Source organism: Triplophysa rosa, linkage group LG21 (assembly GCF_024868665.1).
Source record: "Triplophysa rosa linkage group LG21, Trosa_1v2, whole genome shotgun sequence".
NCBI classification, from domain to species: Eukaryota; Metazoa; Chordata; class Actinopteri; order Cypriniformes; family Nemacheilidae; genus Triplophysa; species Triplophysa rosa.
In genome coordinates, this window is record NC_079910.1 from 5,134,848 (window position 1) to 5,157,560 (window position 22,713).

General features: G+C 36.6%; 6 protein-coding genes across 7 annotated transcripts; 2 read left to right on the forward strand and 4 right to left on the reverse strand.

Moving 5' to 3' along the window:
• Window positions 1–34: 34 nt before the first annotated feature.
• Window positions 35–5,189, reverse strand: fam50a (family with sequence similarity 50 member A). Its single transcript, XM_057319417.1, has 13 exons — window positions 4,956–5,189; window positions 4,348–4,432; window positions 4,098–4,197; window positions 3,725–3,867; window positions 3,470–3,546; window positions 3,105–3,171; window positions 2,867–2,928; window positions 2,161–2,237; window positions 1,776–1,830; window positions 1,573–1,621; window positions 1,330–1,400; window positions 1,056–1,166; window positions 35–606 (listed from the first exon to the last, which is right to left on the reverse strand). The coding sequence occupies exons 1-13, from the start codon at window positions 5,064–5,066 to the stop codon at window positions 598–600; spliced, it is 1,017 nt and encodes a 338-aa protein (XP_057175400.1). The 5' UTR covers window positions 5,067–5,189; the 3' UTR covers window positions 35–597.
• A 261-nt stretch (window positions 5,190–5,450) lies between these two features.
• Window positions 5,451–7,897, forward strand: tmed4 (transmembrane p24 trafficking protein 4). The gene is made up of 5 exons (XM_057319418.1): window positions 5,451–5,637; window positions 6,245–6,345; window positions 6,540–6,665; window positions 6,776–6,922; window positions 6,996–7,897. Exons 1-5 carry the CDS (start codon window positions 5,493–5,495, stop codon window positions 7,143–7,145), a joined length of 669 nt encoding a protein of 222 aa, XP_057175401.1. The 5' UTR covers window positions 5,451–5,492; the 3' UTR covers window positions 7,146–7,897.
• Window positions 7,898–8,098: 201 nt separating this feature from the next.
• Window positions 8,099–11,885, reverse strand: plpbp (pyridoxal phosphate binding protein). 2 transcript variants are annotated; one of them, XM_057319181.1, is made up of 8 exons: window positions 11,750–11,885; window positions 11,130–11,237; window positions 11,000–11,035; window positions 10,843–10,918; window positions 10,612–10,752; window positions 10,081–10,223; window positions 9,891–9,989; window positions 8,099–9,639 (listed from the first exon to the last, which is right to left on the reverse strand). In XM_057319181.1, the coding sequence occupies exons 1-8, from the start codon at window positions 11,837–11,839 to the stop codon at window positions 9,484–9,486; spliced, it is 849 nt and encodes a 282-aa protein (XP_057175164.1). In that variant the 5' UTR covers window positions 11,840–11,885; the 3' UTR covers window positions 8,099–9,483. The 2 variants fall into 2 exon arrangements, with proteins under 2 accessions (XP_057175164.1, XP_057175165.1); XM_057319182.1 differs by having other exon boundaries at window positions 11,724–11,837.
• A 580-nt stretch (window positions 11,886–12,465) lies between these two features.
• snrpg (small nuclear ribonucleoprotein polypeptide G) lies at window positions 12,466–14,000 on the reverse strand. The gene is made up of 4 exons (XM_057319077.1): window positions 13,876–14,000; window positions 13,623–13,645; window positions 13,245–13,369; window positions 12,466–12,737 (listed from the first exon to the last, which is right to left on the reverse strand). The coding sequence occupies exons 1-4, from the start codon at window positions 13,905–13,907 to the stop codon at window positions 12,687–12,689; spliced, it is 231 nt and encodes a 76-aa protein (XP_057175060.1). The 5' UTR covers window positions 13,908–14,000; the 3' UTR covers window positions 12,466–12,686.
• A 294-nt stretch (window positions 14,001–14,294) lies between these two features.
• si:ch211-148l7.4 (uncharacterized protein LOC563603 homolog) lies at window positions 14,295–18,106 on the reverse strand. The gene is made up of 2 exons (XM_057319075.1): window positions 17,946–18,106; window positions 14,295–17,128 (listed from the first exon to the last, which is right to left on the reverse strand). The coding sequence occupies exons 1-2, from the start codon at window positions 17,996–17,998 to the stop codon at window positions 15,781–15,783; spliced, it is 1,401 nt and encodes a 466-aa protein (XP_057175058.1). The 5' UTR covers window positions 17,999–18,106; the 3' UTR covers window positions 14,295–15,780.
• A 553-nt stretch (window positions 18,107–18,659) lies between these two features.
• coq10a (coenzyme Q10A) lies at window positions 18,660–22,624 on the forward strand. Its single transcript, XM_057319076.1, has 5 exons — window positions 18,660–19,030; window positions 19,389–19,535; window positions 20,451–20,643; window positions 20,724–20,825; window positions 20,940–22,624. The coding sequence occupies exons 1-5, from the start codon at window positions 18,888–18,890 to the stop codon at window positions 21,105–21,107; spliced, it is 753 nt and encodes a 250-aa protein (XP_057175059.1). The 5' UTR covers window positions 18,660–18,887; the 3' UTR covers window positions 21,108–22,624.
• Window positions 22,625–22,713: the final 89 nt, after the last annotated feature.

Below are 22,713 nucleotides of genomic sequence, written 5' to 3' on the forward strand. Positions count from 1 at the left end.
ACCAAAAACAACACCCTACATCTGTAAAAACAAGAGTTGTGTACATACAATTATTCAGAGGAATTTATGTCCAACGTTGATTTATTAACATTCTAATGGCACGTTTTTTCCAAAAACTACAAATCTGTCCAAAAATAAACAAACAACAATGATCTTCAAAAGCAGTTGTAGTTGAGGTTGAGCAATCCTGCAGGAATGTGGAAGTACTCTTATCATTGTGCCAAAAAGGGTTTAACTTGAAATTATGACAAGGAGTTTTTAAACAAGCGTCATGAAATGACTGACAAGATGACATTTATTGTGGTAGAAAGTATGTTGGACTCTATTTCCAAACAATTCATACAGGTTGCAAGTTGCTTATACAAAGAGTCGTGTGTTTTCTTGCTACTAAATGTGACTACAAGTCATGACAAAGAATAAGCACAAATCTTGAAATTGGCTCTAACATCTTTATACTTATATAAAATAAAAACTCCACAAGACAGACTCTGAGGTACAAGCTGCCTGGTGTGAAAATGAACAAAACATAAACAATGTTTCTCCAGTTTCAAACAGACAATGTTTCTCCAGTTACTCTTCTTCTTGTAGAGTAGCATCTCATCGAATCTAAGAAGAAACAAAATATTAATAAAAAGAAACTGCAAGCATGCCGTAAATATGATTTTAAAGCCCATAGATTCAAACTGAACAAAACATGTACTGATTTACAATGCGTACATCTTGATTTCATCTAAGGGAAAGAGTGCTGAAAACATGAGTTCCTGGTTTTGGTTAGGATAGTTACAGACCCTGTCCCTTCAATTCCACACATCTAGGTTAAAGGGCCCGTTTCATGTTTTCTTCCACTGAACATGATGCTTGGGGCAAAGTTTCTTAGACTTTCATCTCCATATCTATCTCGGTTTACCATACAGGGTCATGCAAAGACAATTACAGTCAAGATTTTCAAAGGCACGGCTGTCGTTTTTATGAATCTGCTTGTCCCTATTTAAGGATTTATTGTGAAGAACACAGAATTTCAGTTGCATTTCAGTAATCAGCCTGCAGACACTCACTGTGTATTTGTCCCATTTCTTCTCAGGGTCATAAGGCTCCCAGCGGCTGGCGGGGAAGATGTGTTTGTTTTTCTCGTACCAGCTCCTCAGCACGACTTTTCCTGCATGAGACTGAAGGAACGCGCACAGAGTTTTGTGTTGACTTTTTTTTTACATGTTAAAAAAAAGCAAACCGTTATACGCTGGACATATGGACCTGAATAAACGGTGGCCTGAATAAACCACGAAAATGCTCAAAATGATGGCGATGTCTCAATCGCCTTCAGCATCTTACCTCATCCTTCTCAACGGTAGCATCGTTCACCAGTCGAATATCTTCATGCACGTCAAAATTAAAGAGTGGTCCTGAAAAAACAGTAAGAACTAATTTCAGCCGCAAACAGATGAACAAAACAGGAAAGCGCTATGTGTTTTAACATAGTCAAACTATGTTGACAGTAATGCAGCAGAATCTCGTGTCACGCTATACATGGAGCTTGTTAATGTTGTGCAGTTCTGTGCCAAAAGAAAAACTCACCACTTTTGCCTCGTGCCTTTGTCACGATGAAGTCATAAAAACTGTGGTGCTGGAGAAACAAAAGATAATTAATAGATTCAATATTAGACGAACTACAACCTTTACTTATAGAGAAGCACATAGCATAGCTTCATAATCATAAAATTATTGTTTACTAATGTGTTGTAAAACATTTATTATGAATTCACTGTAAATCGACTTACATGTGGGATAATCAAATCTTCTTTAATGTACATTAAATGTTCCACTCCTGCCGACCTGAGCAACACAAACAGAGCTTTGACATTATTAAAGAGTTGAAAATAGATCCATATATCCAAATGTCTGTAACATAAGACTTCTTTAGTGGCCTTTAATTTCATTTTATCAGAGTTGATCCCGATCCAAGACATTAACGGCACACCTGAAATTCATTTATGCCTTCGAACCTAAAACATCATTTCACTGTTCGATTTTCTTTTCAGCGCTTTCTTGTTTCAAACACGTGCATAAAAGCTACTATTACCCAAAATATATGATACACATTTTTTTCAGAGATTTTTTTAGTTTTCACTCTGTGTAAGTAGCGGGACCACTGAGGGGATTTACCTCAACTCACTGAAGTCTTTTCTCAAAACTTCCAGAGCCCTCTGGAGAAACTGCTGCATGGTGTTGCCTTTCTTCATCTACACACACAATTGAGCATATTTTTCAGAACCATTGCATACATAACATGCATTACAACACGACTGTATGAAAAACAATTTGCAGTGTTCAAAAGAATAAACAATGTTTGCCAGTGTTTGTGGGCAGTGTTGGGTAAGTTACTCTGAAAAAGTAATTAATTACTAGTTACTAATTACATGTTCAATAGTGTAATTAAATTACTATACAAATTACTCTCTCCAAAAAGTATTTAGTTACTTATTACTAATTACTTTCTATATCCTATATCCACCTTAATAAGTGATTCAAGGATAGACATGAAACGGCTTATTTAATTCATTCAAATAAATAATATTAAACTACATAAAGTAGTATTATTAACTGACCAAAGTATTACAAATGTGAGAATTATACATTAAAGCAAGGATTTTAAAGTTAGACTTTGAATTTTCATGTCAATTCCACTATTGCACACACATATCTTACACAAAGTATTTAGTTTAATTACATCAGAAGTAACAGTAATTAAATTACAGAAAAAATAAGAGTAATTCCTTACTTTACCTTTTCAAGGGAAAAGTAATTAAATTACAGTAACTAATTACTTAGTAACTAGTTACACCCAACACTGTCTGTGGGTGTAGTGTACCTTGACGGTTTTTCGATGCCCTGAACCGTCCCAGTAGCTGAAAGTGATTTCAATTTCTTCACCTTAAAAAAAGACCAGAAAAACAAGTTTGCATCAACACAAGGCTCAAAATAAACAAATGCTTAATTTAAAAAATCCATTAAACTAACTCCAAATATGACTGCACGTTTGGCCAGATTCAAATATTACACATAAGATATTCAGCATAACAGCTCTCTCTTATAACATAACACCTTACTTTTGATCTTCTCCTGTTTTCTCTCCCATTCTTGTCTGAATTCCTCTCTTAGACGATTCTCATCTTCCTAAAACACACATTTTCACGGTTAAAAATATCTGAGTTTTGATTCATGTGTTGAAATATTTCCAACAATCTTGGTGGCGTGACATATCAAGGGTGTGTCATCATAAAAAATTGTCTATTTTTAGTTAGCTGAAGGTGGTATTCATGGGGAGGAACATTCTCATTTTTTGAGAGAAAACAAAAAAATGATGAATATCAATGAATGGAAAGCAAGATTCTCATGCCAACCGAAATTTCTGTTATTTTCACTTGCTGTTGGATATTAATTAAACGTGTGCACGTTAAGCAGGATTTTTTACCTCTCTGTCCCTGTCTGGCAGGAAACTGGTGTCAACATCTGGGTTCTTTCCCAGTTTTTTCTTCTTTACAGGTATGCCTGGCAAACACAATGTCACACAATGTTTACCCCAATTCAAAATCTGTACTGAATGACTCATTTCATCCAAATATCAAAATTCTGTCATCATTTACTCATGCTGTTTTAAATAAGTATGGCTAAACTGTAGCGTTGGCTCAATTCTTTTTTTAGGAGCTTATATTGACAGTGCCCATACATATCTCCTCCTCAGCTTCCTCTTCAATTTCCTCTTCTTCCTCCTCCTCCTCCTCCTCTCCTTCATCCGGATTAAAGGATAAACTGGCAATCTTCCTTTTCTGCTCTTCCTTTCTTTTCTTCTCCTTCTGTTTTTCTAGTTTCCTACATGAACAGACAAAACAAAACGTTTTAAAATCAAAACTTATTTGACATGGATCAGAGAGAAATCAAACAGACTGGAAGGGAAGTAGGATGCAGTGCTGTAAAACAACAACTGAGTGTGAAAGAAGTCATAAAAGACTAAATAAAAAAAATCGAAATGTGAAAAAATGGCAAAACTGTGAAAAAGACATGAATCCAAGCAAGGATAAAAAGTAAGTTAAATGGCTTACAGCTGGAGCTCTTTTGACTGCTCCTTCTTGGCAAGCTGCTTCTCGCGCTCTTTGACCAGAGCTTCCTGCTTGGCTTTCATGTCATTCAGAGTCACCAAACCTGCAGAGAGAAAAACATCCTTCAATCCCAAAATGCTTTCCGATAGGAGAAAAAGACACATCCATTGAACCCGAATACAAGCTGACCTTCAAACTAAATCCAAGGGGGTTTCAGAGCCTTAAACAGTCATCATTTCTCATGTTTACTTGCCTACAGTGCTGGATTTGAGCTCTTGCTCCACAGCATCATAGTGAGCTGAAAACTTCTTATCAATGTTGGACTTCACCATGTTGTCCTGGAAAGTTAAATAAAAAGAGTTGAATCTATAATGAACATCAGAATCAAATGGCCAGAGTTTTGGGCTGCATATTGAGATTGTTATAAAGAAACTAAACTTAAGGTTCATTATTATCAAACATTACAAAATACCTAACAGATCAGCAGTTGCTATACATACAAATATGATCAAACATAATACAGAGACATCAACCCACGGTTCCATCTGTTACAACTATAAAATACATCAAATATGCTTTATTTATGCAGTTTATGTATGGTTATAACGTCAGAAATATAATATGGTCGTTTTTAATATAGTTTTATGAAACCTTTAAACATTTTAATATGACTATGCTGTCTAGATATGAGACACAGCAATAATGATATGGGTTGAACAATATATTGTTTAATATATACACATATCACTTATGTAGACCACTAAAATAATAAAGGAAGCATTTATACGGGATGGCGGATTGTGTTTATATATGTTTGCACATGTTATTCTCAGTAAGTTGTGTTGTGTCTGTATCTCTTGCCTCTGCTATTTTCTGTTTCAGCTGCTCGAGCTGCTCTCGCTCTCTTTCACGCTTTTTCATAAGCTGCATCGCTCGTCCCCCTTCACTCGCCGCTCCTTTATACTGCGCCATTGCTGCTCTTTTAACAGATATTTGGAAAAAATGAATAAAAACAACACGTAGGTAAATAACGGCCGAGGACTCTACATAAACAAACGAGAAACTTCTTGACTCAAGCAGGCGATTGTGGGTAATTAACTATGACCCCAGTACTGTTTCCGCGAAATTCTAATTTCACAATAAAAGCCAACGTGAATATTTAACATTTTAGAATATTTTGGTAAGTGAATACGATTAATAATAATGTTAATATAACATATTACTTTATGAATCCACTTTGTAAAAGTTTTGAAAACACTTTTCAAACTTTCAAAAACGTCGCATTAAACAGATAGAGACTTTTAGTTTAAAAATCCACGGAGAGAAAGAACGTTTGAGAATCAATCGACTCGATCTGGAATCGATTCCCAGAACTGCACTGAGTGAGGGGTGGTTTGGATGGAAATGAAGGCGGTGGTGTCTTGTGTCGGGTTTTTGCTGCTATTCGTGTGGCTTTCTCCAAGCAAAGCTCTTTATTTCCACATCGGAGAGACGGAGAAGAAATGTTTTATTGAAGAAATACCTGATGAAACCATGGTGATCGGTATGTTCATTGTGAAATGCTCTCTCTGTGATCGGTTAACGTTACCTATGTCGGGTAGCTGATTCAGCCAGATGGCGTTATCACATAGTAGCCTATTGTTTGTTGCAGTTAATAGGAAAATATCCGATGTCAATTGAAATGTGGGGGAACTATGTGCAGATTCGTACACAGCTGTCAAAATAAAATGGAGCTGTCGTTACAGTTATTATGATCACGGATGTGGTAGATGCAGCATCCTGGTTGGGTACCTGAGGTACAGGTGCAACCAGTTCCGCCCTGTCAGCACAGTCTGACATACAGCTTGGATTTATGCTTTGTTTTAGGTATAAATAAATACAAGACATGGTGGAAAGTATATATACTTAAAGGTATATATCTGTCTTGTAATGTATAATGAGCCACATACTGTATATTTGCATATGTGACGTGAATTTTCTTAACATCAAAAATAAATTCAACTGAAAATAACAGACACTGTTATCCTGGTACAAATTGTTAATACCTGTGAGTTTTCTTATATTTTTAATTGCCGATCCCATAATTTTGTCACGATTTCCCGTTGTAAATGCTGATGCACTTAACATTCTGTATATCTATGTCTTTTTAGGAAAATACAGAACACAGTTGTGGGATAAACAAACTGGTTCTTTTCTCCCGTCCACCCCTGGCTTGGGCATGCATGTGGAAATCAAAGATCCAGATTCTAAGGTACACTTATATAAAATGTTTTTTTAACTACTGTACTCAGTGACCTGCTATGTGATGCATTTAAAGGAATTGTCCAGTCATCTGCCACAATCGTAACTTTTAAAAATAAGATTATCTCGTTTCACATATTGTATGCTGAAATTTATTTTATGTCAAAAAGCATAATGTATATATCATTCCTTTCTGTCTATCAGATCCTACTGTCTCGTCAGTATGGTTCAGACGGCCGTTTCACCTTCACGTCCCACACACCAGGCGAGCATCAAATCTGCCTCCACTCCAACTCCACCAAGATGCCACTGTTTGCTGGTGGAAAGCTGGTATGTTTTTAAGTACAGTAGAGTGCCTCGTGTGTTTAACTCGAAAAAGTACAATACAGAAAGGCATAAAATAGAATAATATTTAGGATGCTGGTATTTCTGTCCTGTAGAGAGTGCACCTGGACATTCAGGTTGGTGAGCACACCAATAACTACCCAGAGATCGCAGCCAAAGACAAACTGACCGAGCTGCAGCTAAGAGCCCGACAACTTTTAGACCAGGTGGAACAAATTCAAAAGGAGCAGAACTACCAGAGGGTGAGTCTATGGAGTGAATCTAGGTTTGATCTGACTTTCAAGATGCCTCTTACAGTAAGATTTCATTCTGCAGTACCGCGAGGAACGCTTCCGCATGACCAGCGAGAGCACAAACCAGCGGGTTCTCTGGTGGTCCATCGCTCAGACCATCATCCTCATCATCACAGGCATCTGGCAAATGAGACATCTCAAGAGCTTCTTTGAAGCCAAAAAGCTGGTCTAAACAGCAGACAGACTTACAGAGACACCAGCTCAAGTCACGTTCATCACCAGTTTGTTTCTCAAGCATGAATTTGCTCAACACTTCATTCCGTTGTTTCCCGTTTAAATGCATTACAGTCCAGAATCACTTTGAGGACATACATTAATGAGTATCAAAAAAGGACATTTAGCCACAAGATGATGTTGAATAAGTCATTAACATGCCTTATTAAGTATTAACACCTAAAATTCATAATCATAATGTGATTAGAAAGAAGAGAATGTTATGACTTTCATTATGGGTGCATGGTCATTACTGTTGATTTTATTACTGATAAATGTGAAGAAATATGCTAATTATTGCAACATTTCTTTCCTTTTTAAAAGTGTGTATGTTGAGGAATATTTAAGTTTTTGAAATATCTGTGTGGCTTCATATTTGAGGTGTTTTGGGAAACCTCTCTAGATTGTTACTCTTAGTTCTGCATAGTAGCTGTTTAGAACATTTTAGGGGCTTTCTTTGGGTTTACAAAATGATTTGTAATGTACCTTCTAATTGTTCCGTTTCATGTTGTGATTTTTTTATTTACTGGATTGTCCATTTTTTAATTTAATTTCAGAAAACAGGAATTTCTGTCATTTAATGGAGAAAATAAACTAGGTTTTTAGGGTTCCGATTCATTCTCCATGTTGTTTTTTAGAATGAAACCATTTCTCGTTCAGAGAGTGCTGACGGAATAACAAAAATCCGTGTGGTCTTGTAATTTTTGTAAAAAATAAAATGCGCACAAAATGTGCATGCATACTGTATGTACTTATAACTGCATTACTTTTCAAAATCAAGCGCTACAATGCAAAAACATGACTTCAATCGGCTTGGTCGATTGAGGACTTTGAAGTTACTCTAAATTTTACAGTTTCAAATCAGAATCTGTGCATAGTTACGCCAACGTATCTGTCACAGAACAAATCATACAGTCTTAAAAATATATATTTCAGTCATAACTGAATTTAGACTAAATGTAAATTGCTTAAACAAACGGTATCCTAAACCAGGTCTTTAAACCTTTACATATCACACAAAAATATTTCATTTCATTTATTTCCCACCTTACCTAACTCAAATATTTATGTACAACCACCTATTGACAAGATACAACAATATTCATCTTTGACACTACATACGATTGAAAAATGTATGGATGTTAGTTTCCATTTTGATTTCACAATCAACCACAAACAATAAAATATCATTAGTTTGACCACACCATTCAAAATGAAGAAAAAAATATGTAATTACATCTAAACAAACATTTAAAATGCAGTACAATCTCTCTCCTTGCATAGTAAATACCAAAGACCTTCAGCTTTCCTTAAACTCCAGAAACACTTTAGTCTTTAATCTTGCACTTCACTTCACTGCATGTTTATTTCTGTTCCTTGACCTAAAAATCAATGTTTACCAGTGCTCAATTTTAATAGCTATGTTTAGTATGACATGGAGCTATAGCTACTAAATGAATTACAGCATAGTACCACACATACACGCACACGTCAGTCCTGAAACAACTCACTGACACCATTCACAGCAACAAGAGGATACAGAATACTATACATGTTATTTATATCATTTACAAATAGGATTTCACTAGTAACACTTTACAATAATGTTCAATTCTTTAATATCGGTTCATGATCATTTATAAACGTACTATTGTTCATTTGTGCTTGATCATAATACACTAATGTGAAAGGTGAAAAACAGATTAGGTAGAAAGTCATTTTGTTATTATTCATATTTAACCGCATAAACTAATGTTAATAACTGAACCTTAGTGTAAAGTGTTGCCATTTCACTGACACTTTCTGAGCAGCCACAGTACACAAATGAAACAACATACAAACTAAAATATACCTACACAACAAAAATAAAACCTGTTGTTTTACTCAGATGTTTAACTATTTATTCTACTCAACTGAAATGACAGAAATTATGCCTCACATGAATAGGTGATTACCTCTAAACAATGAATTCAGCTACAATTGGCACAACAAAACCAAACACGTGCTGACCCTTTATCTGTTCGAAACGAAATTCGAAAGCAAGGTTGAGAACTTCGTAAAGGTGGGCGAATATTTCTAGAGATCTTTTGATAATAAAACGCCTTCAGGAAGTTAATTTCGGGTTGAATTGGTCAAATTACACTTTTCATTAATCTCTCTAGTTGTTTCACCTCAGAAGACCAGGTCAGTAGTGATAGTTAAGACACATTCATGGCTTTTGACTGGTAAATGGTGAGGCCAGTCATTGGGAAAGTGTTCCCAGATTCAGTTCAGTAATCTTTTTTTTTTTTCAATTTTCATTGCTCTGTAACGGTCAGTCGGTCCATTTTTCTGGCTGTTTCCTCACATACAACCTTTGGCTTTTTCTCTGGACTGGGGCTTGGGGTGTTGGGATATTCCCGAGTGCCAAAAATAGTGCTTCCGACACGGACATTGGTGGATCCAACCTCAATCTAAACAAAGAAACATTGTAAATTCATGGCAAGCAATTATTCAATAAATGTGATAAAATCTATATAGGAAAAAATGGTGTTTGCAATACTAATCCAAAATACAATTAAAAAAAAAACTATAGCCATCTCTGAAAAATATAAAGATGCATAAAATAAATCCCGTTCTATAATATGCTGTTTCACTCAGAAGTAAAAGGGTCGTGGAAGGTTTTCATGTTGACTTTATAAAGCAGAAATAAAGAGGCACCTACCGCATGTTCAAAGTCAGAGGACATGCCCATACTGAGCTCAACCTTATCCACTGGCATCTTAAGACTCTCACAAACTTCTTCACGACGTTTCAACAGCATCTACAAGCAAAGGACACGTTTATTTACAGTTCACAAACCATCTCTTAAAATATGTAATGCTAGCTGGAGTGACAATGTTCATATGATGTACCTGGAAGTCAGGGTTGGGGCCGTCACTGAGGTCATAACCATACCGGCCAATCGTCATGAGTCCAGCGAATTCAAGAGCAGGACACTGAGATACAATGTGTTTGACTGTGTTTACAGTCTCATCAGGGGACAGGCCGTGTTTACCTGATGAAACGCATCATGGTCAGAGAGTCATGCTGAGGTTTGGTGAAAACTTGGTTATGTGATACACTAGGAAAATATCTAACCCAGAAATCTAAATTAGAAACAAAGAACATCCATACTGTGAGATTGCAACAACGAAAGCTAACCAAACAACATCTGAGCCTTTGATATGGGATTATTTTATTAGAACATTGTGTAACAAGAAAGGAGTCCGACTGCGATGCATCCAGCTGCGATTCTCCACTTTTTGTTAAACAAAGAACATTTTGATTATCTAAATACAGAGCATCTTTAATAGGGTTCATATCTTTTTCCAGATATGTCTTGAGAAATTCACAATAATAAAATCTCTACTTAGATATGATGTTAACAGGAGATGAACACTTACTTCCCTCTCCACTGGTGTTTATCTGGACCATCATTTTTAACCACTGCGTGTTGGCAGCTCTCAGCTTTTGCCACGAGCTGTTGACTCTTTCAGCCAGCTTAATAGAGTCAATCGTCTCCACCATATACAGGTTTGGAACAGCTGCGATTTAACACAATCAATGTGTTGCATCGACAGAATTTGCTAATAAAACATTTATTACCATTGACTTTGCTATTCGGCTTTGCTTACCCAGGAGCTTGTTGACATTATTCTTTTGTAGATGACCAATAAAATGCCATTTTATTTCAGGACATGATGACAAAATCTAAAATAAAAAGATGACAGCATTGTATCAGTCAAGCGGTCCGATCATACAAAAACAACACGGTTTGTCTGGCTGTAATACCTGTGGATGGGAAGCTTTTTCCACGAGTTCATTTACCTGTGCAAAAATCATTATGAATCAATATGATTTTAATTCCTTTTAGGTCGTTACTGATGTGCATTTACACTAGAATGTTATGAGTTATTCTTACATAATTCTCTCCAAAGTTTCGTTGTCCGTGTTTGTAAGCCTCCACCACCATCTCTGCAGGTTTGGTCTTGCTGACCGCCACCAGTCGAGGGGCTATGCATGGTAACGTCTGAAAGAGTTAAAGACATTATAAAAGTAAACTTTGTTTACTCAAGCATCATATATACTCTATTTCGAAAAACTTTAAACCACAATAAAGAAATGTAAAGCAGTAAAATACACATTGCATGGAAAATAACACATTCTAGTCATATAAATCTGATATTTCCAATAAATGCTTGCAAACGCACACAGAAAACATGTGATACATGTCATGCACAATTTGCTGGGTCGTGACTACTGCAAACCATGTTATTTCAAGTCACATGCATTCATTTACAGAGCAATATTTTTAAGCAGACATGACGAGTTCTTAAACGGACAATTTTTCGCTAACGTTATATACTCAACTGTCAACACCTCATGTGCTTTATTAAGCCTGTCTGTGTGTAAAGGTTGAAAAGATTACATAACCCACCCGTAAAAACGCGGTTTTCATGGAGCCGCGAGTTTGTTTTAGGGCATTTTAAAAGCGCATAGTTTCCTCAAACACTACCTGTGAGAACGAGATGAGAAACTGACCTTCGGGCGACGGGAAACCGCTTGATTAACCCGGTCCACCACCGCCTGCACCTTCTTCCCAATCTCCTCCGACATTACTACTCTCCACATACCCTCAATGCGGGAGCATACTAACCCAGCCGATCAGCGTCACTGACGCTTCCGGACAAAATAAAAGTCCTAATAACGAGTGTTAAAAACTATCAACATTATTCCCAATTAATCGTAAAAATAAAAGTTTTAGTCACCTTTAAAATAAATGCATTGAATAAAATCCTCAATTGTGAAATCACACCCTTTTCCGTATGAAATTGAACATCATAAAATTAGTTGAAAACAATGCATAACCTTACAACAATGAACACATTTGTATAAAACATTTGAAAAAATGGCTGGTTGTTATCTTCATAAAAGTAAACAGATATGACAGCTCCTGCGTTTGCATATGTGCTAAACCCATAAAACATCAGATGAAAAAGGGGAGGTCAACTACTAGTTCATATTTAATAAAAGCCCTGCTTCTATTGGTCTTAAAAGATGTAACATAACGGTTGACCAGAGCCAAATTAGAATAAAATAGCATTACAATAATCTATGTCAAGATTCTATGTCAGGCTTTACCCATGGCAACTGTCCCTAAACTGTCGATCACTGAGTTTTTAGTAAACCTTCCATAGTGAAGGTTAACAGCTTCTAAAAACAAAGCCACATGAAGGAAGAAAAACACATTAAAATCATCACATTACTGTCACTTTATTCACAAAAAAATTATGATTTGTGCACAACTTTCTACAGACATAGGAAAATATATAAAAACAAACAAAACAGGCATTTATTAAACACAAAAATTGTTGTTGCATTAATATCCAGTCTTTTTGTAAAAAGACGTTGTGGAAATCCATAAAAATTTGCTGGCTGGAGACAAAAAAAATCAGGAAAAGAAAAGTGGTCACTTTCTTCACACTCGTTCTAGAGCCTCCAACATGATTATACTGTTTCCTCTTATCACCTGAAAAAAAAAAAAACAGAAGACAATTCAGACACACTCAAAAAAGACATTGCGCACTGGTCCGTTAAAAAGAATGTGTTTTTTCCAAAATACACCTTTCACATAGTACAAAGCTACAACAAGATTAACTAAAACCTAGTCTCAGCCTCAGACGTCACGCCCACGGGCCGTTGTATGAATGTCTGGCTTCGCGAGACTAACCAAAACCCAACCAATTAATTCTAAAAGAAAATATTACTTAATTCAATTTACTGGTTGCCTTAATGCACTAAATAAATGAAATGATCTAATTATGGCGAAAAATTGATGTGATTATTTTGTCTATAACATAAATGAAAAACAGTAAATAGAGTATAATATAATGCAATATATAACAGCTCATAGTTTTGTAACACTGGGCATGGTATGAGAACTGTGTCTCGGGTTACTCAAGGTAACCTTGGTTCCCTGAGAGTTGGGAACAAGACATTGGGTTTGTGTTTTGCACAAGTCTGTTGTTATACTGACCACCATGCCAATGGTGTTCATCTGTCCTCCAGGAGCCATTTCAATAGAATCATCCACTACCAGATTCATGAAGGGATCAAACCCTCGCAAGATGCCCTGAACATGACGACCACCGTTTAGCTTCACTAAAAACAAAGATAAAAACACAATTAAAATCTTGCTCGAGTTATTAAAGATGGACAAAATAGGCTATTATACAGTTACCAGGATAAATATTTTAAAGGTCTAATTTAATATTACTATACAGAACAAAATTCATGTAATTAACATTATGCAATAACATACAATTTAGGAATATGTAATAACTTAATGAACGCCAGAATTTAGAAATTAAAATACAAATAGTCTGCTTATAATAATCTTGTGCATTTGACTTACGTGAAAGCTTCTTGTCCATAAACCTAAAACGCAAGAAAGAAACATTATATTGTGTATTGACTCGTTAAGTTTTAGCATAAACGTAAACGTGTTGTAATTATATCCCAACAGTTCCTTTGCAACAAATAAAAAATATACAGTAGATATGGTTACATTTTCACCGGCCACAGCAGTAAATGACCTCTAATGTTCAAATAAATCACTTTTCTAAAGGTATTATGAAGATTTTTACCTAACGTTTGAAAATACTTACTTTTTCAGCTCGGGTGGATGTGCTTTGCTCATGTTTATTTAGTTGGATCGAACAATTTTGTAGAACAAAAACGTTCGAAACACGTTTCAAACAATGTATGAGAAGGGTGCGTAAAGAACAGGAAGTGGCGTAAGCCGCGGGTTTATTTTGTAGTCGTGAAACGCAACATCGCCCCCTGCTGTATTGAAGTCTGAACATCAATCACGTTTATTAATTGAGTTCATGCGGATAGTAATCTATTATTAGAAATATTACAATAAATTAAATAAAGTTGATGTAGTAAAAATACGGAGTTCATTGTATCTTTAATAACTGCTATAAAAAGGAGAAAGAGGCTGTTGAATGAGTATGGAATAAAGCCCAGTTGATAATTTTATGTTTTATTATATATAAAAAAACACCATCTACAGACACCTTCATGACCTTTTTACCAAATTTATTCAAAAACAGTATTTATGCAATAACGTGTTAGTAACACGAGGTACATATGACAAGAAATAACACAAAGTTCACATAGGAGGTAGCTGCAGGCAAAAACATAATGTAAGCCATAAAGCAGCTTAGTACAGTGTTAAAAGACAATGGGGCGGATTCACACAACATTCTTAAGAAAATTCTTCTTAACTACCATATTTCTTCTTTAACTGTAATTTGAGAAAAAAGTTTTGTATTCCCGAAAAAATGTTCTTAGGCAGTTCTTAATTTTTTTCTCAAGATTGACTTACAAAGCATACTCTATGTCATTTTATTCTTATGCAAAAAATGAAGATGTTCTTAAGAAAGTAATTGAGAACTTCTTAAAAAGGAAAATTCTTACGAGCTTCCTATACTTTATCTTAAGAACAATCTTATATTTTGTCTTAAGAACAGTTTAGTGAATCCGGCCCAATGTTTACTCCCAAAAAAGATTAGTGCAATTAAATATTTTGACAAACATTGGAACCTGAAGTCTATTTGGTGCTGGTTAAATGTTAGTACAGCAGAAGCGTTACATACAAACTTATTGACAAGTTATTTGGTTGAGAAAATAAAAAATATACAATCGTAGCAGAAATTATTACTTATTTGTTCTTTGCGACAGATTCTTTTAACAGCACACATTCCAATATTTCAGCAGAATACGGAGTCATTTTTATTTCAAATAAGTCATATCAGGATATCAGACGTTATATCTAATTTTCTAAATGATCTAAACCACAAAAATCATATCTTCAATCCAGAAGACGCGAAATCTGAATAATATCTGTAATATTTGGTCTCACAGGCTGAAATATATATTTATGTAGATAACATGCATAAATCGTTTTACACTTAAATCACAAAATGTGTTAAGAGTTTATGCATAACATGAAGAATGGAATGCAAACACCGCATAGAATCATCTGACAATGAGAAATTACACAAATGATTGAAACAAAGGTAGTTTAATAAAAATGCTGAAATATATCAGTAGCAAATTACAGATCCAGAGATATGCAATCCTACTTGCAACATATCATTTCCCTGGTTTTAGGTTTGAGTAAGAAAACCGACATGTAAAAAAACATTGTTTGACAAAAGAATGTGTCTGAAAGAAAATCTCTTTATAGTAATACAATAGACACATTGTTTAGATAAACATTAAACCTGATCATGTGGCAAGTAAAAGTGGTATAAACAGGTACCCGTATCAGAAAAAATACAACTGGCTATTTTGGACTATTTTTGTTGAAATTCTCTATTTCTCTGGCACTTGCGTGAAGTGTTTTTGCATGATATGACATGTATTGACAGAGCTGTTATTCAGGAAGCCCAGGACATATCTGTAGGTCTGCCCACATAAGGACATCACAGTATATCAAAGTATAATGTAATTCCTGATATTTTGAACATTTTAATGCACCTGTGCAGTAGATGGACCTTTTATCAATCGCTGAGTAGATCTTCATCTTCCTCACTTTCACGAATCAGATGCTTCTGGCAGTGCTCTAAAAAGGTCTCTAGGGCTATGAAAGCCTCCGCACAGGGCACACAGTGAAAGACATTCTTATCACAAACGTCTGGTATCTCAGAGAGAGTTATACCACCTGTACACACACTACAGCACCTACACGTGCCTGCTGGTTGAGGAACCTTCTCATGTGCTTTCAGCACAGCTTGGGGCCGATCTCCTGTTTCCACCTCTTCCGTCAAAACCGGCTGAATTTTCCTCGGCCTACCTCTCTTTGGTTTTCCATCCTTGAGTAATGTGGACCCTTTAGCTGCCTTTGGCTTAAACCCAGCTTTGGCTGTTTTGCTGCTGAGGGCGAGGTGGGTCTGATGGTGAGCGCTGTAGTGCTTGAAATGCGCCCTGCGAGTCAAATGGTGCAGGAAGACTTTTCCGCAGTGAAGGCAGGGATACGTCTCGCCCCTCTGCCTTCGCCTGGTGGTTTCTCGCCTGGAGTTTCTCTGCGGTTTCGTGATGATGTTCTCTCGTCGATGTTCCTCCTCCCTATGCAGGTAAAGTAAGGACGTCTGGGGGAAAACCTTGTCACAGGAACGGCACTGAAACTTTTTTGAGGACCCCGTCTTTTTTGAGGACCCCGTCTTTTTCTCGTGAAAATTACGCATGTGGCTGGCGAGTCCCGCAGGCGAACGAAACGTTCGGGGGCACAAAGTGCATGCGGAAGTAGAAACCCTGGTACAGGTGGGAGACGGAGGCGAGGAGGTGTAGGAGGCGGTCGGACTAGCAGCTGGAGAGGATGGGTTGAGGGGAGCGGGCTGACATTCTCCAGCCTGCTGGTGGTACAGCAGGTCCTGCTTGTGGCCGAAGGCTAGTCCACATGGGGCGCACACATAAGGGCTGTTGTCATTACCAAAAAAAGGCTCTTCGGAGAAAAAGGCACCTAGAGGTTCAGCCCCACAGGTAGGGCAAGGACAACCCCATTGAGGTTCGCCCCTGCACGCCTGGCATGTGGAAGACGAATCGGGGCACTTGTGTAGCTGTAAACTGGAGAGCAAAGCAAACTTTTGGCCACATCGCTGACAGCAGTGGAGCTTTTGCAGGGAGTGCTCTCTTTCCTGGTGATCCACAAGACTGTCCAGGTTAGGGAACGTCTGGCCGCAGTCTTTGCAGATGGAGGATGAAGGCTGTTGCTGTTTGGGTTTGTACTGAAAGTGACTGATCAGTTCAGCCAGTCTGGATAAGCTGCTTGCTACAGGCCTAGGCTGAGTAAACAACTGGTCATCTTGTGTTTCATACCGGTTGAAAGGCAATGAATCCATAATAATCCCACTAGAAAGACCAAAAAAGAAAGAAAGAAACAAAGAAATAAATATATCAAAATTATGCCAATGTTTAAGTGTTATTATATATTTATAACATTATATTTTCCACATTTCATCTAGAAAAACAAAGCAATCACAGGGCGAAACTTCTTTTTTACACATTTGTACAATATTACATTTTTAGATGATCGTTTTGCCTGAACTAATTATTTTTGTTTAAATAAAGAAGAAAAAAGAAAAATACATGATCTGTTCCGTATACGAGATCCAACAATTTTATGTCAGCTGTCCTTGTAAATTAACCAAAACTAAGAAATAAGGGATTAAAACGTATCAAACATAATAAAATAAATGCATTACATGAAGAGATTGGTTCCAAAACGAGATAACGGTTCAAAAATCATGTTTTTATTGCGTTTTATTGTGTTAGTTAGCTGTATTTTTTAAGTTATTATAGCTTAAATCAAAACAAACCAACCGCAGTTTGATGATTTGAATTGGAATGCACAATAAAAAAACATGATTTTTTACTATTTTTAAAAACGTAGTTATCTCATTTTGGAATCACACTCTTCGTATATTCATTTTATAAAACACTCCGCCCCCTCTTCCACCAAAAAAGTCTTTAAACTGCAATGCAAGAATTATTGCAATCTTAGCAAATATTTAAAATACTAAACGTATGTATTAAGATATATATCAAGAAATTGTTGCAATGGAACGTATGGGCACGATCTACTATATAATGTCCACACTCTCAGTACTACACACACTGACACCGGAAGATTTAGCTGATGTGTTATGTTACTGATATGCAAACTCACCCACACGAGGTCTTTGTATCGCATTCTTGTTTCTCGCCAGTTGATGTGGACATTACAGCGAACGTTTAAGGATGCATGGACGCGAAACTGCATGAAATTGTAAAGCAAGACGCGCAAGACTTTCAGCCACATGCGTTCCTACTAAACTTAGTTCAGGACAGGTGGTCTGAAAACTACAAATCCCACAATCACCCCAACGGTAATCCGTTTCACGTTTACAGTGCTTGCCTCTTGAAGAAATAGATATCTGAAGTCCAGAATGAAGTAAAAACGCACATACACTTTTAAAATATAGATAACGCCATATTTAATAAATGTGTGTATTATTCAAAAAATATGTAAATATGCAAATATAAATATATTTATGCATTATGTGAGCTTTTAAAGAACTTGAAATAAAGTAATAAGACCAGCAGTCGTGTCAGACTTTTATTATGAAAACTCAGAGACTTCCATGTAAAGCGTTGCTTATCGCCGCCTAGTAAATTGGGGGGGACATTACATCAGTATTATTTATTATAATAATCTCTGTACAGCACTGTCATGGCTGTTTATTCACACAGATCTGCTGGCTATGCCTATTAAGACCACATTATATAATTAAATTATACTATTTGTAATTTTTGTGTCGTGTGTCCTCCTCCGGTCCAGTTGGCGGCAGCTGCACCTGCCCGTGCAGAGCCAAAGTACAGTAGTGTGTCCCACATAGACACACACCGGCAGCTTATCTGAGGTTCACCGGTTTAACCTCGATAGGTTTAAAAGACATCGCAAGAGAAAAGACAATTGCACGAAGGGATATACACAGCTGGCATCTGCTCACTGTAAATCAGTCGCGTGTAATGACCGTCCTCGCCGGTTTATCATTGTGATTGTTCGAGGCTAGTCGAGCCATTAAGCAACGATTTTACCCATATTCATTAGGGACAGATATATAAATTGATGGCAGTGTCAGGAGGAGCCCGGCGGATCCCGATGGGTGTGCGAACGTTCAGCGAATTTCTGGAAATAGTGACTGTCGGTCCGTGTCGCCCCGGCGGCAGCCCGTTTAAACAGAGAGAGAGAATACAGCAGTGGTCCATCCGGTAACAGCACATTTACATCTTATTCATTAACAAATAAACGAACATAATGATGTCTTATGTAATCCACTTCGCATAGGCTTGTCTGTGTAAGGTGTAAAATGATTGATTTGACATTTACCACGTTAACCATTGATGCACAAAATGTACTACTGAAAATCATCCATTATAGAGGGTCGATGGTGTGTATTCGTTTGTTTGTGCAATGCCACCGTTTTAATGTAAATATATATGTAAATTACATTGTTTTGCAATTTTTATTAGACATATATTAATTCATATGATACATGACATATGACGTAAACATTGAGACGTAGTATTGGCTACAATCTTGTACAATTTGTCCTGTGCTCTATGTTAGACATTTGTCCTCCTGTGGGATTTTAATGACCCGTTCTCCTCGAGTTCTTTGTCTGTCTGAAGTGGACCAGACCCCCTCTCATCACAGAAGGTCATTTATCAGCCTCACCAATAAGAGAAATGAGTATTCAGAGAGGAGAATACTAGGGTAAGTATAGTTCTGATCTTCTTTGTGTTTTCTGTTTGATCGCTCCGAGAGCATAACAAGTCAGACTGCTCTTCATCTTTACGGCTCTTCCTGCTGCACCCTGTGTAATTCTAGGGTATCTTAAAATGACAAGTGCCTCCAGGCCCTGATCCTGCACAATACCCTCTTCTTTATCTTTATAGCAGCACAAATGTTTGCTTTCGTCCCCCATTAGAGACAGAGTTTTAAAATCGTACACAGAGGAACATAAATACAAGACCAATAGAAAGGCAATATGATAAACAGAATACATAGCAGTTGTAATAAAAATGAAGTACAATAAAATAAAATGGTAAGAAAAAAAACTGGGAAATACTGTCAAATGAATAAATAAAAGAGATACTTGTAGGATTTTGTAATGGGCATTGCTTTATTTTGCAAAATACAGTAGTATATAAAAGGGATGTCTGGGGACACAAAAACTTTTAATGTATTTGTTGGAAAAAAGCACATACGGGAATTCGGGTTTATAAATCAAATTATAAATTTGAATTATACATAAAAGGCATAGGAAAACAAAAATCTCTCAGAAAATAAAGCATATTAATATTTGTTGATCTTCTCTTGTAGTAATATTTTATAGTCATTCTTCTGGGCTATGTTATTATAACATTTTTACTCAAAGCTGAGCTTCAGTTTATAATCCAATTCAACATTCATACAAAATTTGAATGCATCTTTAATAAAATATTTGAAAAAAAAGTGCAGTCTTTCTACTTGAACATTGCTTTTTTCTTAGTGCATTACAACATCTGCGTTACACAGCTCAATGTACAATATATAGCTCATATTTATATTTTTTCTATATTTGTAAGTGTATTGTAGCTTATTGTGCTTTATGCTGAAATGTGAATCATTCCTGTTCTTTGGTCTTAGGCATTCGATGCAAGAGATGTATGACGTGGTAGCCAATGTGGATGAGTACAAACTCTTTGTACCGTGGTGCAAAAAGTCCCAAATAATAATGAAAAGGGCCGGTCATGCCAAAGCCCAGCTGGAAGTGGGCTTCCCTCCGGTTGTTGAGCGATACACGTCTATGATAAGCCACGTGCGTCCACATCTTGTTAAAGTAAGTCTGAGGCCATATACATAACAATTCACGTTTCTTTGTAATCAAACCCTTGACATTATTTTGTTTTTCCACATCAGGCCGTGTGTTCTGACGGAAAGCTTTTCAATCACTTGGAGACAATATGGCGGTTCAGTCCCGGTATTCCTGGTTATCCGCGCACATGCACGGTGGACTTCTCTGTAAGTAGAGTATACAAACCATTTCTTCAGCAGCACTTTAGGATCAATAAACTGATTGTGTCTGTAATCTCTGCTTGTCTCTCTTCCTCATATCTGCCGCTGACTTCTTCAAAGGTCTCATTCGAGTTCCGTTCGTTGATACACTCGCAGTTAGCCACTGTGTTTTTCGATGAGGTGGTGAAGCAGATGGTGGCCGCGTTCGAGCGGAGAGCGTGCAAACTGTACGGACCCGAGACGAGAATACCCAGAGAGCTGATGTTTCACGAGATCCATCAGACGTGAGGTTCACCGTCACACCTGGACTCAACTGAAACTCACAATTATAGAGCTAAATCTGCAGACAACACCTGTCCGGTTCACTAGTGTATATTTTATTTTAAACAATATTTCAGCGCATCTGCAGTGTTACCCCTTAACCACACATATGAAGGAGAGACTTTGGACACGTTTGTCTTTGTTACCTCAAGTTTTCCTCTGTCGAGTAATTTTTTATTTGATAATATTTCTCGAGACGGGTACAGTGTCCAACTGTAAATACTGTCTATACAGAAATAATATACAGCGTTTCATTATAGTAATACTGCTTACTCATTTTTGTCCAGCTGTGGGTTCATTAGGGCCATATTTGTTAAAGCTATTGCTGAATTTCATCAAAATGCTCACAGTGATCTACTTGACTATCACTGCACTGAATTTATAACATTCAACTCAAAGCTTTGTGACTAGAAACACTACTGAAAATATAAATGTGAAATGCTGTTAGTTAGTGTCATCAAATATTTCAAACTTCCCACCACCGCAATATTTATCCCTTGCGTTCTAATGAAAGTAAATGTAAAATTATATTTTGCATGCTATTGCTTCCTTGAATACATGCAAACTCAGGGCTTTAGAGAAATGATGACAAATAATATTCTGCTTGCTGTCTCCTTTAGTCATCACAGATCGTGCCTGTTCGTGCAGAAAGAGCAAAGAAAGTGCCATTTCTGTTATGTCTGGTTAACGCTATCATATTTACGTCATCCGATTTCTAAAAAAGGCACTAGTTGGAGAAACGTCGGACACGAGGAACTTTTGTGTTAGATGTTTCTTTTATAAAATTTTGTTTTTATCTACATTTCAATGACTTGTCTCATTTTCATGGCATTTATTATTGACATTTAGTTGAACATTGTGATTAAAGATGATTATTTATTTGTGCTGTAAACACTTATGTCTAGGAGTCTTCCGCAGAAACAATTTCAACATTAGATCTGTAATAAATATTTCAAGCTGGCCTGTTGTGAATGAGAACCAAAGAGGTGACCAGTGCTTGGGAAAAGCACTTTTTTTGGCACAATTTCATTGAATGTTATGTGTTAAGTAGACCATAAAATCTCTGTTCACCGGCCAGTGTTAAATTATATTGTGGTAGCTTTTTTATTTGAAAATCTATAAATGTTTTTCAAATTAAGTGTCTGTTTTACTTGAACTGCTGATATCAGATTTTGTGATTATGTGGACATGCACTGATTTCATTTTCATAGTTTCCATGCAATATCAGAACAAACAACACAAAGTAAAACCAGTGATGGAGGTTAGAAGAAATCTGAGCAAGGTGATGGTATCTAGGTCATGTATTTATAACAGTGTGAGGAACTTTGGTAGAGTTTCTTAAACTCCTTTTCCTTTGGTCATGGACTTTTACAGGTTTATCAGCCTTTAAAACTGAATCAGTTTACCCATGTTCAGTTAAAGAACAATAAAATATATTTCGATTATTCACCACGACCACTTTAATTCACCATGTTCACATGTACATAGTTTTCAAGTTTGCATTCTGGTTGCAGAAAGAAATCGGCATGTTGCGCTGCCATTGAAATAACACATTTCTTCTATTGGTTGTGCT